This window comes from Megascapheus bottae, chromosome 18, assembly GCF_031878675.1.
Source record: "Megascapheus bottae isolate mThoBot1 chromosome 18, mThoBot2.hap1, whole genome shotgun sequence".
In the NCBI taxonomy this organism is placed as follows: domain Eukaryota; kingdom Metazoa; phylum Chordata; class Mammalia; order Rodentia; family Geomyidae; genus Megascapheus; species Megascapheus bottae.
In genome coordinates, this window is record NC_143526.1 from 30,754,871 (window position 1) to 30,768,121 (window position 13,251).

Consider the following 13,251-nt stretch of genomic DNA (forward strand, 5'->3'; position numbering starts at 1 on the left):
AGAGATTCAGAGGGGAAAAAAATATTAGTTCAGAAAAGCAATTTTTTTTATTTATATGCCCATCCTGTATCTTAGAACTCAGGGCCTGGGAATTGTCTTTAGGATTTTTTATATTCAAGGCTCATGCTCTACCAGTGAGCCACAGCTCCAGTTACTGCTTTTTTGCTAGTTAAATTATAAATAAGTCTCTTGCAGACTTTCCTGCCCTAGCTGGCCTCAAACTGCAATTCTCAGATCTCAGCCTTCTGAATAGCTAGTATTACAGATGTAATCCACTGGCATCTAGCTGCATTTCATACTCTTAATGTGATATGCTTAACATTTTTTTAAGTGGGTCGTGGGACTTGAACTCTGGGCCTGGGTGCTGTCCCTGAGCTTCAGCTCAAGATTAGTACTCTACCACTTGAGCCATGATACCATTTCTGGTTTTCTGGTGGTTTGGAGGAAAGAGTCTCACAGCCTTTCCTGCTCAGACTGGCTTTGAACTGTGATCCCTAGATTTCAGACTCCTGAGTAGCTAGGATTACAGGCGTGAGCCACCAGCATACAGCCTTAACATCTTTTAGTAAGAGACTATATGGCCTGCATGATCTGCCAACACTTGGTGTAGATAGAGTGGATAGGGGAGAATGGGCGCTTAAACATTTAAAGCATATTGAGCATCAAGTGCTAGGTGCTTTCTTCTTCATTATTCCCTAGAGGTACTAAAGAAGAAACTGAATCTTGGGGAAAAAAAATACCACTTGCTTAAAGGTCCATGAACAAGGCTTTGAACTGTTTTGGCTAACTTTGAAGCCAGTGTTGAGGGCTGGGAATGTAGCTTAGTGGTCAGGTCAAGTGCTTGCCTAGCATGCATGAGTCCCTGGGTTCAATTAGTACCACATAAACAGAAAAGGCCAGAAGTGGCACTATGGCTCAAGTTGGTAGAATGCCTTGAGCAAAAGAAGCTCAGGCACAGTGCCCAGGCCCTTAGTGCAAGCCCCAGGACTGGGGGGTAGAAGTGGGGGGAGCCAGTATTGTATTTACTACATTTTCTATTTGTTTCTTTGTATATTTCTATATTTCCTTTTTTCAAACTAACAATTTTTCCTTTTAGTTTTAATCGCCTAGACCTTCCACCCTATAAAAGCTATGAGCAACTGAAGGAGAAGCTGTTGTTTGCCATTGAAGAAACAGAAGGATTTGGACAAGAGTAACTTCTGAGTTCTTGTAACACCAAAGGACAAGAACTTATTTTGCAGTGTTTGTCCTTTTCTTTCTCTGCCTGTTGTACACCTTGTTGTAAAATTGGACTATGACTGTTGAGAGAGTTAATCTAAGTGTAAGTAAGTAAATGTCATCATTGGAATTTATCTCCCAGTGATTCTGGATTTCTGTTTAGCATTTCCAGAAATCAGATCTGTGACACTAGTCAAAAACTTACTTAACATAAGATTTAACACAGCAATGAAATCTGCCTTGTCTTAGTCCACTGATTGTTTCCTTAACAATTTCCTATGTGTGTCAAAAGTCTCACTTGGGAGGGGTTTGTTTTTTTTTTTCCCCATTTAGAGATTCTGCAATTATGGAGGAAAATTTCTTGGCAAATGCAATATACATGATCTTCCTATTAAGCCTCTTGCTAAGAGGTATTTAATAAAAGTGCAAGCTTAGCCCAGCTTCTGGGCATGTGAGCAAATTGCTAGCTTGTGCTTTCCCTCTCATTTCAGCCTGGCCTGACTGTTTTTCAATTCTGAAGCATGAACCAAACATCATTTTGATATTATTCCTAGAAGTGATGCAGAACTCTTGCATCTTTCTACAAAGTAGTTTTGTGTATATGAATTCAGGGAAAAATTGGTCCCAGTGGCAAATGACTTCAGACCTCTTCATTTGGAAGTTTATTTTGATTGCCTTGCAAATACTAAACTTTACAAACATCCACACTGTGGTTCCTTCACTGTTGGTTTTAAAAGTTACTCTAGAATTGAAATTAATGTAGCTCAATTTATCTAAGGCCATTATTAATGATTTTTGTATGACCTTATACATAAGTTGAAGCTTTATTATTTTATCATAATCCAAAAACTTCAGTTGTATTCAGTTATTATTGTTAAGGAGTTAAAGTTATAAGTATTTTCTAGTCTAAATAGGGGTCAGTGAAACAGCTGCTGATGTCACCTTATCATGTGAGAGCTATTCTTTATATGAATTAAAAGTCTCCAATTTTATCATTTCTCTCACACATTGGAGTAGCCATTTCCATTTTTTTTTTTTAACATGTCCTGAATTGAGTTGGTATCCCTTGTCTGTAACATTCTCTAGGGTTTTTTTATTTGTTTTGGTCCAGTCCTAGGGCTTGAAATCAGGGCCTGGGCAATGCCCCTAAGCTTTTGTGCTCAAGGTTAGCACATATCTACTTCCAGATTTTTTGTGGCTAATTGGAGATGAGTCTCTCAAGTTTGTCTGCCTGAGCTGACTTTGAAGTGCCCAACTGCAATATTCTAAATGTCTGGCAAATCCCACCCCCTCTCCCCATGACTGCTCTATTACTTTAGAATGTTCTGTTAAGTAATGCACTTTGACTGTCTCTCTAGTTAACTTGGCATATGCTAGCTTACACTGTCAGGGTGACTGCTGTCATAGATTTGACTTTATGGATAATGAGAGGAAACTTAAGCCAACCTTAGTCAGCACAGCTGGATCCTGAAGACAGTCTTATAACTCACATTACAAGAACTTTAGAGTGTTTCAGTACCATAGCATTAACAAGTAGCATGAAGCCAAGAATATTTGAGAGTGACAAACCTGTTCCATGTGAAAAAAAAAGTTTTTATGTCCCTAGCTGCTGGTCCTATTTAAATCCTAGAACAACAAAACTTTTTTTAACTTGTGTATCTGTGCTCTATTGACACTGCCATCTTAAGCAGAGACTTATGTGAAAAAGTTGTCTCATCCAGAAATTTTCAGTGTAAAGGGAGAGATTACTCTCCTTCTACCCTATCTGGTTTTTATCCCCCATATCCTAGGAAATACTGTGTGATTTCTAAAAGCCCTTCGTTGTTTCCAAAGTAAGGACTCTGCCTTTTTGTTGGTAGGGTAAAAAATAAAAATAATAATAAAAAAAAATGCTACTGCTTTGTCTTACAGAGCGAATGTCTGCCAATTCCCCATTCATAAGTCTGAACTTTGGTAATAAACGTCTGTGAAGATTAAGCCTTCCAAAAGACTTCCCATTGAGGTGAATCCTCATACCAAAATGTAGCTACCATATTTACTAGAGGTTTATGAGATTAAATTAAGAGATGATATAAGAAAATAGGCCTCTTTTGTTTCTCTATAATGCTTCATGATTCATTTAGGAACCTAGACATATTGTATGAAAATGTATAAATATCACTCAAAAGGCTTTCTGCCCTATATTTTTAAAATACAGAATAGTTATATTTGATGTAGCTCTAGCCCTAGTTCTATAGGGCTTGGCTACTTAATATTTTTATGGAGGAAACATTTAGTTCTGGGAAAGGTAAATGCTTGTATATATTTTTGCAGCCTGGAGTTTCCCTGCTTCATTTCTTCCTTTAATTTAAGTGGCCACATGTATATGTCTTCCCTGCTGTGTTAGGAAAATGGGGGCTGGATATCCCAAGAATCAGAGGTTATATAAAAATACAAATAGACAGCAAACAAATGTCTGCCAAATGCTACTTTAAATTTTGGTCCAAAATGAACACTCAGAAATAGATTTATTGTAAGTATTTAACTAGTTTTTTTTTTCTTAAATCTGAAATATATTGCTTTTTAGGTCATTTTTCTTTGTAAGCATTGTAAATGCTAATAAATCTTGTTAATTTTTTAACTGCATGTTATATTGAAATAAAAACAAAGTAAAATGAGCAATTGCCTTATTCTTCTGCTCTTATGGTGGGTTGGGCAAGGCAGCATTCCACAGCCTAGGTCAAGAGGGAAGGACCTCAATTGTTTCATCAAATGGAATGGCTTAAAACTGATCCTGAAGCTCCTAATAATGAATTCCTGCTCTGTCTTTAATGATCTGTCAGAGTGCAGAAGAATCCAAATTTGTAAGACTTACAATAACTCTATTTAAAATTCATGTACTGGTTTTTCATCAAGGGATTGACAGGCCAGTGTCAGTTCATCAGAAATTTTAGTGACACATGGCTCAGTTGTTCATAAAGGTCTCATCCTAAATGAACTATTTCAACCAAGACTCTGCCATTTTTTATCTGATTAATAATCTGAAGTGTTATCAGAGGTGACTCATGAAATTAGACTTGATCACTGCTTGTTTTGGATGTAACCCTACCCCTCTAAATTCCTTATATTGTGTTGGTATCTCCAGCCCCCCCCCTTGAGTTATTTATAAAATTGTAAATATGCTTTCATTAACTAAAAACAATAGCAGCACTGAATTGTATATTACTGTATTGGAGTACCTTTGTTTTCTTGGACTGTACTTTCAAATACTCAGGTAACTCTACAAATATTACAGGGAGTAAACTGCTTTTTATAAAGTTTCTTCAGGGGTTACCTCACTTGCATTTCCTTAAAAGATGTAAGACTGTGTTTATAATTAAACTTTTTTGCTTCTTCATTTGCACACTCTTCTGTTAGTCTTGGGTAAAATAGGTGGCCCTCCACCTACAGAAAAGCCTTCTATGTGACTACTTTTACAGTAGTAAGTTACAAGTTGTATGTACTGTGGTTAGATGGAAAGCAAAAAATCTGCTGTTCAGGTGACATTAGTGTTAGTTCCTATGTTGAAGATGAAGACTTCTGCAGGAACCACTGATTGACCTGAGGGCCTCTATCTTACCTACTAGTCTGAGAAAACAAAAACTGGTCTAAGCCAATACTGTAGCCGTGAGGGTTTGAATAAAGCTAAGCTCTCAAGACTTACTACACGAGTGGGCCTGTTCCACACCTTCCTTCCTTTTATTTTTGGTGCCAATCTTGGGGCTTGAACTCAGGAGCCTAGGGCTGTCCCTGAGCTTTTGTACCCAAGGCAAGCACTCTACCACTTGAGCCACAGCTCCACTTCCAGGCTGGCTTCAAAGCATAATCCTCAGATCTCAGGCTCCTGAATAGCTACAATTATAGGTGTGAGCCACTAGAGCCTAGCTGGCCATTTTTCTCTCCCCTCCCCACCCCCCCCCGCCCCCACACCCTCCTTTCTGGGAATATGATCTTTTTCAGTCCTCTCAATCGAGTTATCCATAAGGGAGGCAATGATCATTCCATAGATAACTTCCAGGATGTTTGGGGTCCTGACACTGCAGCACTTTTACCCCTACTTGAAGATCTGGAGTGCATTCCTAATGTTTCCAACATTTTGATAATCATTGCTTTTTAGTAGTCCTTTTTAAAAGCATATGTAAAGCCAGCCCAGGTGGCTCACACCTGTAATCCAGCTTTTCAGGAGGCTGAGATCCTCGGATCTCAGTTCAAAGCCAGCCCCAGGCACTAAAGTCCAAGAGGCTCTTATTCCTAGGTAACCACCAGAAAACCAGAAGTGGTGCTGTGGCTCAAGGGATAGGGTGATAGCCTTGAGCTGAAGAGCTCAGGGACAATGCCCAGGCCCCGGTTCAAGCCCCATAACCAACAACAACAACAAAAAAGAGCTTGAGCTTGTCTACCCTCTTCAGCTTTTTTTCAGCACCAACATTCCACATCACTAATGCAGTTAACAAAACTGACACCAATTAAACTGCCCTTGTTCAGATTTCCTGTTTTTCCACTAATATTTTTCTTCTTAGTCTCCTCTAATTTGTGAAGATTCCTCATTCATTTTTTTGTATTTATAAAGAGTACTTGGCTGACAGCTTGTAGAAGATCCCTCATCTAGGGTTGAATATGTCCCACTACTAGTAATATTAATTTGATCTGCTGGGCTTCTTCACTGTAAAGTGATTGTCCAATCACCTTAGCATGCAGGCTTCTCTATAAAGAACACTAAATCCTTCTCCCTGAAGAGAGGCTACTTGGAATGAAAAGCTGGAGGTTGGTAATCAGCTTTGAATTCAGTAAGTTCCAGAGCCAGGAAGAAATGGCATTTGTAAAGTATAAATGATGCTACTCAACTATAAGATAGGCTAAATTGGGGACCTTAAAGCCTAGGAGACAAGAGCTAAAAAACACTATCAGTTGTTGCTCCTCTCTGGGGCAGCAACACAGGAACGGGGAGGGACACACAGGGCCAGCCTGTAGTCCCCCGGGAGCCGAGCGAGATGGTAAGTGTCGAAGACCCAGCCCTCCCCCAATCTCCGGGGAAGAAAAAACCACGCTGAGTCAGAAACAGTGTTAACCATGGAAGCGCATCAGATCTCTCTGCTGATCTCTGCTGATCTCTCGTTCTCTCTGATGCTCTCCTTTATTGCGTCAGACAATTAGTTACATACTGTTAGGGTAGGAGAAGGTGGGCACTGGGAAGCTAGCCAATAGGAAGAGGGCCCCTGTGCTACCACTAAGGGTCTGGGTGGGGCTTTCAGGTAGTGGGCAGGACAGGTGCAGGAAAGCGCACGAGACTTGAGCTGCTGCGAGACCCGCGAAACTGCGGGGGGTTCAATCAAGTCACGTACACAGAAATGCCTTAAGAGAGGTATGCAAAAGACCGAATGCCTGGACAAAGCCCTTTAATTGCAGCTGAGCCAGAATCAGGCTTCAGGGATGGAGGCTAGGCCCCAACAATTCCCCCTTTTTTGTTTATTAGAACAGGGGGGGACAAGCGCGCAAAACCCCTGTCTTAGGTCGTCCCCTTCAGGGGATCTTACCCGTCATTGAGCGCTCTGCGGCCTTCTGTCCCACAGTACAGATCACCCCCGGGCCTGTCTTAGGTTGTCCCCGCTCCAGAGATCTTACCCGTCATTGGCTCTCGGGGAGACATCTAAGGGGAGTCAAGGGATCCTTCCTCGTCATTGGGCTCTCCTTGGTCATAGGAGTTATTGGCATTGGTAGCAAGCCTCTGGTAATGCACCTGTACGTTCATCAATTGAGTGGATTCGTTCATCAACTGAATGGATTCTATCCTGCTTTGAATGAATTGTAACCTTATTGATAACACAGGGCCCAAAAGTTAAGAGTAAGAAGAAGAGGAGTATAGGGCCAAGGAAGGACATAGGGTAGCCATCTGTGCAGTCCGGTCCAGAGGATGTTGATGATGGGTATCTTGACTCCAAGAAGAAACAGGATCAGCACTGTAAGGTCCATCATTTATTCTGAAAAAGAAGAGAGAGAGAGAGATATCCTCAGGAGGCAGAGAGCCTTCTGGGTGTTCATCAATATTATCGGGGTCCCTCCATATTTGGGGACAATATTTAAGATCCCTTGTAGGGACCCAAATTGGCTTTGTTTCATCAGTGGGGAAAACACAACCAAATCCTCTTCCAGCTGTAATGAGGGGGTCAGGGCCCCTGCACTCCCCATTAAGGGGGTCCTTCCACCGGACATAGACAGTTCGATAGGGAATAGAAGTTGTCCAATGTTTCTGGAAGGGTGAGAGATGTTCCCCTTTGGAAAAATTTAAAATATTGAGAGTAAACAAAGCCATCTTTAGCTGATCATGGGGGGGGAGTGTATTCCCCCTTTTTTGTTTTATTAATTGAGATTTAAGGACATGGTTATATCTTTCTACTATTGCTTGTCCTCTGGGATTATGAGGGATGCCAGTAGTATGGGTAATTTGCCATTGTTTAAAGAAGTCATCAAGAGACTTGCTTACAAAACATGGACCGTTATCGGTTTTTATTTGGTCTGGCAATCCGAGAGTAGCAAAACATTGAAGAAAATGACTGATAGCATGTTTAGCTCTCTCCCCGGAATGGGCTGTAGCCCAACAGGCATGGGAAAAGGTGTCTATTGTTAAAAAAATGTATTTAAGTTTTCCAAAAAAGGGAAAATGTGTAACATCCGTTTGCCACAGATTATTAGGCCTAAGACCTCGAGGGTTAACACTGCCCATTTGGAGCGGTGGAACCTGTAAGAAAGGGTGACATGATTTGCACGTTCTAATAATCTTTTTTAGGTCTTTAATAGCGACTTGGGGAAATCGGTGGTGTAGTCCCCTCCAGTTGGCATGCGTGAGCCGATGGAAAGAGATAGCCTCCTGTAAAGTGTAACATTCAGGATTAGAGGCTAACTGGTCAGCGAGGGCATTGCCTTTGGTCAAAATACTTGGAAGGCTTTGATGTCCCCTCAGATGTTGAATAAACATAGGCGCAATCCTTTGTTTGAGCAAATTTCTAGCTTGAATCATCAAAGGAGTGATGGGGTTACTATCAAGTTTAATATGAGCTTCCATGAGGTTAGGTAACAAATTGACCACATACAGGCTATCTGAGAATAGGTTAAGAGGACCAGTAACCTCATATAGAGCTAAGACCACCGCATAAAGTTCCTTAAACTGCGCTGAGCCCTGTATTTCATGAGACAGGGTCACTGCAGGAGAAGAATTGCCTTTACCTGGGGGGAAAATAACAACAGAAGCCCCCTTCTTGCCTCCATCCGTGAATACGGTGGGGAAAGAGGGATCAGCTTCACTTAGAAAAAGTTTTGGAGGTCGCCACTCCAGCTGACTAAAGGAGTGCATCCATTTATGGGGACCATAATGACAGTCTACTTTACCTGGAAAGCCTTCCATGGCTATTGCAAGTCTAGCATTATTTCTTTGTAGCCAAGAGAAATCATTAATCCTAAAAGGGACAATAAGAGAGTGGGGTTCACTCCCAAAAAGACGAGTGGATAAGTCTCGTCCTTTGACAATGCAATCTGCCATCTGGTCAGTCATGGAGTAAACTCTAGGTGTTCCTCCGACTGACAGGTGAATCCAGTGAAGAGGTTCCCCTTCCTGGCCTAAAAGGGCAGTAAAGAGGGTCTGTCCTGATAGGACATAGAGCGTTAGGGGCATAGCAGGATCATATCTCTTTAAGGCTGCTTCATTGATAGCTAATTGAATTTTATTTAGAACCTCTTTATGATCAGCTGACAACGTTACTATGGAGGTCAGATCAAGACCCTTTAAGAGATCAAAAAGAGGTGTGAGGGTTGCAGTGGTTATGGGGATCCATGGTCTCATCCAATTAATTTCACCAAGAAGTTTTTGAAGTTGGGGCAAAGTGTAAGTATTTTGGGTAGATAATTGGGGTTTTAGAGGAGACACAACATCCAGTGTTAGGACAGATCCCAGGATTTTAAAGGGGGGTATCTTTTGGATTTTTTCTGGGGCAATTTGGAAGCCATTATCTTTTAACAGTTGGAGACATTTATTAAAAAGACAATTTAAATGCTGAGTGTCTGGGCTTCCTATAATGATATCATCCATATATACATAAAAAAGTGAGCCTGTCTCCTCGTTAAGAGGGGATAAGACTCTAGACATATAGTCCTGACATATAGGAGGACTATTGGCCATACCTTGAGGTAGAACTGTCCATTCAAAACGCAAATCAGGACCCTTATAATTTAATGAAGGAAGGGAGAAGGCAAACTTCTCAGTATCTTCCGGGTGGAGAGGAATAGAAAAAAAACAGTCTTTGATGTCTATGACTATGAGATATTGGTCATTAGGAATGGCAGGTATCCAGGGCATCCCCCTTTGGGGGGTCTCAAAAAGTTCCATCCTCTCATTTATTTTTCTCAAATCTTGGAGTAGTCTCCACTTGCCATTAGGCTTTTTAATCACAAATACTGGGGAGTTCCAAGGGCTCAGAGACTTCCTTTTTATGCTTTTCTCAACTCTATCAACAAAAGTAGACAGGTCCTCTCTTGGTCTTTGGTTAATTCCTGCTATAGGAGACTCAGAGGGACCCTCCTCCAGTTTTCTCCAGGCCGCTAGGCCCAAAGCTGTAATCTGATCCTGATAGGGAGGGGGGATGGCGGCCTGCTGGACCCCCGTTGAGTACTGATCGGAGGTCCCTGTAAGCATCCCCAAAGTAATGGGGATTACAGGTTGCACGTGTTGGTTCCTCTCCGCCTGTTGGCGGCATTCTTCTTTATACAGGGCACACCACTTAATGAAAAGCGGGCCTGGAAGACCTGCTTTGGCTAGAGCCATCCAATCGGCTGCAGTACATGGTTGATTAGCAAGGCCTTGGAGGAGGGTTTCCGTCCAAGGAGCATTAGGGCCAACTTCTAAGACAGCTTTTTTGAGTTCCTTAAGGTCGCCAGGCTCCCAGGGATACCCGGTTGCAGGGCGGTTACCACCCGGGTCAATATTAACCAGGAATGGCTGGTAGGACTCCGGGCCAGGTTCAAATGGTGCCTCACTAGTGACACTGTCTGATGGGGTCACACTCTCCGGCCTTTCTGACACACTTCCATTCAAAGGCTGCAATATCTTGTAGACCTCAGAAGCACCATGCAGAGGCCTATCTGGTGAATGGAGCCCTGGCAGGCCCAGACCCTCCTGTGAGACTACTGAGGGTGGATGGAGCCCTGGCGCTGTGGGGGTTGGGAAACTAACTGAGCAGCCCACTAGGCCCGGACCCTCCTGTGAGACTACTGAGGGCTCATGGCCTGGGTTTGATGGGGGAGGGGTAAAGGGTGGCTCCTTCTCATCTCCCTGAGGGGAACTTGGCCTTTCAGTAGACAATGAGAGATTAGCATCTCCGCAGGGAGTAAGGGAGGCATCTGGCCCCTCTTTGTTAACTGTGTCCCCAGGAGACTCAGCTCTCTCCTTGGAAAGTTGAGGAGAAAAACTAGACTTTAAGACTGAATAAACTCCTCCTGAAGGAATCTCCCCTAGATTTATCTGGGCTTTTCTGATTAGATGCTCAATTTTTTCCCAAGTATTCCAGTCTACCAAGTTGCTAGTTGGCAGCCACAGGGCGATTTTAACTAAAGTATCCCAAACTTTACATGTCTGTGCAACTAAAATCTCTAACCCTCGACTTTTAAGGAAGAGCTTTAGAGAGTCGAGGGAAGGGTCATTCTTAGAAAGGTTCTTTCCCATATTTGATGGGAGTACACTTACCCGCAGTCCGATTAGCTCGTCGGCGGTGAGTTTCTCGAGCACGTGGAGCCCTCACACGGGGCGGCAGTTTCCTCACACGGGGCACCAGCTGTTGCTCCTCTCTGGGGCAGCAACACAGGAACGGGGAGGGACACACAGGGCCAGCCTGTAGTCCCCCGGGAGCCGAGCGAGATGGTAAGTGTCGAAGACCCAGCCCTCCCCCAATCTCCGGGGAAGAAAAAACCACGCTGAGTCAGAAACAGTGTTAACCATGGAAGCGCATCAGATCTCTCTGCTGATCTCTGCTGATCTCTCGTTCTCTCTGATGCTCTCCTTCTTTATTGCGTCAGACAATTAGTTACATACTGTTAGGGTAGGAGAAGGTGGGCACTGGGAAGCTAGCCAATAGGAAGAGGGCCCCTGTGCTACCACTAAGGGTCTGGGTGGGGCTTTCAGGTAGTGGGCAGGACAGGTGCAGGAAAGCGCACGAGACTTGAGCTGCTGCGAGACCCGCGAAACTGCGGGGGGTTCAATCAAGTCACGTACACAGAAATGCCTTAAGAGAGGTATGCAAAAGACCGAATGCCTGGACAAAGCCCTTTAATTGCAGCTGAGCCAGAATCAGGCTTCAGGGATGGAGGCTAGGCCCCAACAATCAGTAGGTAAAGTCCCTCATTCTCCATTAGGCTGGTGCACTAATGATTTCCTTGGAGCTCTGGATAAGCTAAGCTGTGGTTAGATAAAAATAAAAAATAAAAAATAAAAAGTGAGAAAATCTCATCCTTGGACTGAAAAGAAACCTTGTTAAAGGCAAATAACTGCCTCTTGATAATGGGTGTCTTTATTCTAAATAGGGTTTTTGTTGTTGTTGTTGTTGTTGTTTGCCAGTCCTGGGCACTGTCCTTGAACACTTTTTGCTCAAGGCTAGTGTTCTGCCACTTGAACCACAGTGCCACTTCTGGCTTTTTCTGTGTATGTGGTACTAAGAAATTGAACCTGGGTCTTGGTGCATGCTAGGCAAGCACTCTACCATTAGGCTATGCTACCGGCTCTATTCTAACTAAATAAATCTTAAAGTACCTTGGTCTCTGGGAATCTTAAACTTACCAGTTCTGAGAACAGAAAATATGCAATTGAGAAGGATTGTTACAGCAAATGATTAACATGCTAAATGGCTGAAGGGGCTAAACATCGCAAATAAACACATGTAACTCCTAGGGCTGTACTGCACCTTATAAACAGGCCTGACACAAAGGACTAGTCCACTTCTCAGACGCCCATGTTTCCAGCCTATTCCTAAGACACTATTTTGAGGGTTTTGTTTGTTTGTTTGTTTGTTTTGCCAGTTGTGGGGCTTGAACTCAGGGCCTGAGCACTGTACTTGGACTTTTCTCAAGGCTAGTGCTCTACCACCTGAGCCACAGCACCACTTCCAGCTTTATTTCTAGGTATGTGGTACCGAGGAATTGAACCTGGGTTTTCATGCATGCTAGGCAAGCAATCTACCACTAGGCCAAACTCCCGGCCCGTTTCCAGCCTATTGAAGTGTGCTTTTGTTTCCTACTTTTATGCTTTGCTAAATAAAACAAATTCATGCTCAACCTTCAACTCTGTGTGACAGCGTTAAGAACTCGTGGACATCTGGCCAGGAGCAGAAGTCACAAGCTCTGATCCTGGGTTGAAGGGGTTCTCTGGGAACTTCCCTGGGTTTGAACTGGTCCCAGTTGTAGCTGGAGATCATGCAGCTAAGTATTCAGCACAGTCGACTGACACCAAGTTCACTAAATGGCAATGTTTAAACAAGTTATTTCCAACTAGGAATAAAGGTTTTTTGGTCTGCAAGAGTAAAAGATTAAAGAGTCCCCCACCCCACCCCTTTCCCTTTTTTTTTTTTTGGATGCTAGTCCTGGAGCTTGGGCGCCGTCCTTGAGCTCTGTCGCTCCACTTCAATCCCAGTAGTTATTTCGAGATAAGCGTCTCACAAACCCTTCAGTAGCTAGTATTGCATGAATGTGCCACCGCGCCAGGTCGATTTTTTTTTTTTCTTTTTTTGCCAGTCCTGGGACTTGGACCCAGGGCCTGAGCACTGTCCTTGGGCTTTTTCCTCAAGGTAAGCGCTCTACCACTTGAGTCACAGCACCACTTCTGCCTTTTTCTGTGTATGTGGTACCGAGGAATGGAACCCAGGTCTTCGTACTTGCTAGGCAGGCACTTTATCACTAGGCCACGCTCCCGGCCCCGCCAGGCCGATTTAAAGGTGACAAAACGCGCACAAAGATGTAACGTGGCTTTCCCAAACTAACAGG

The 13,251-nt window shown here is 43.2% G+C and overlaps 1 protein-coding gene across 4 annotated transcripts in view; it reads left to right on the forward strand.

Annotated features, from left to right (window-relative positions):
- Itch (itchy E3 ubiquitin protein ligase) overlaps positions 1–1,348 on the forward strand; it is an 80,143-nt gene extending 78,795 nt beyond the window's left edge. For all 4 annotated transcript variants that reach the window (XM_090352199.1, XM_090352198.1, XM_090352197.1 and 1 more), the window contains one exon: positions 1,097–1,348. In XM_090352199.1, the coding sequence (XP_090208325.1) occupies positions 1,097–1,196 (100 nt within the window). In that variant the 3' untranslated portion in view covers positions 1,197–1,348. The remainder of the gene's footprint in view (positions 1–1,096) is intronic.
- The last annotated feature ends 11,903 nt before the right edge of the window (positions 1,349–13,251 follow it).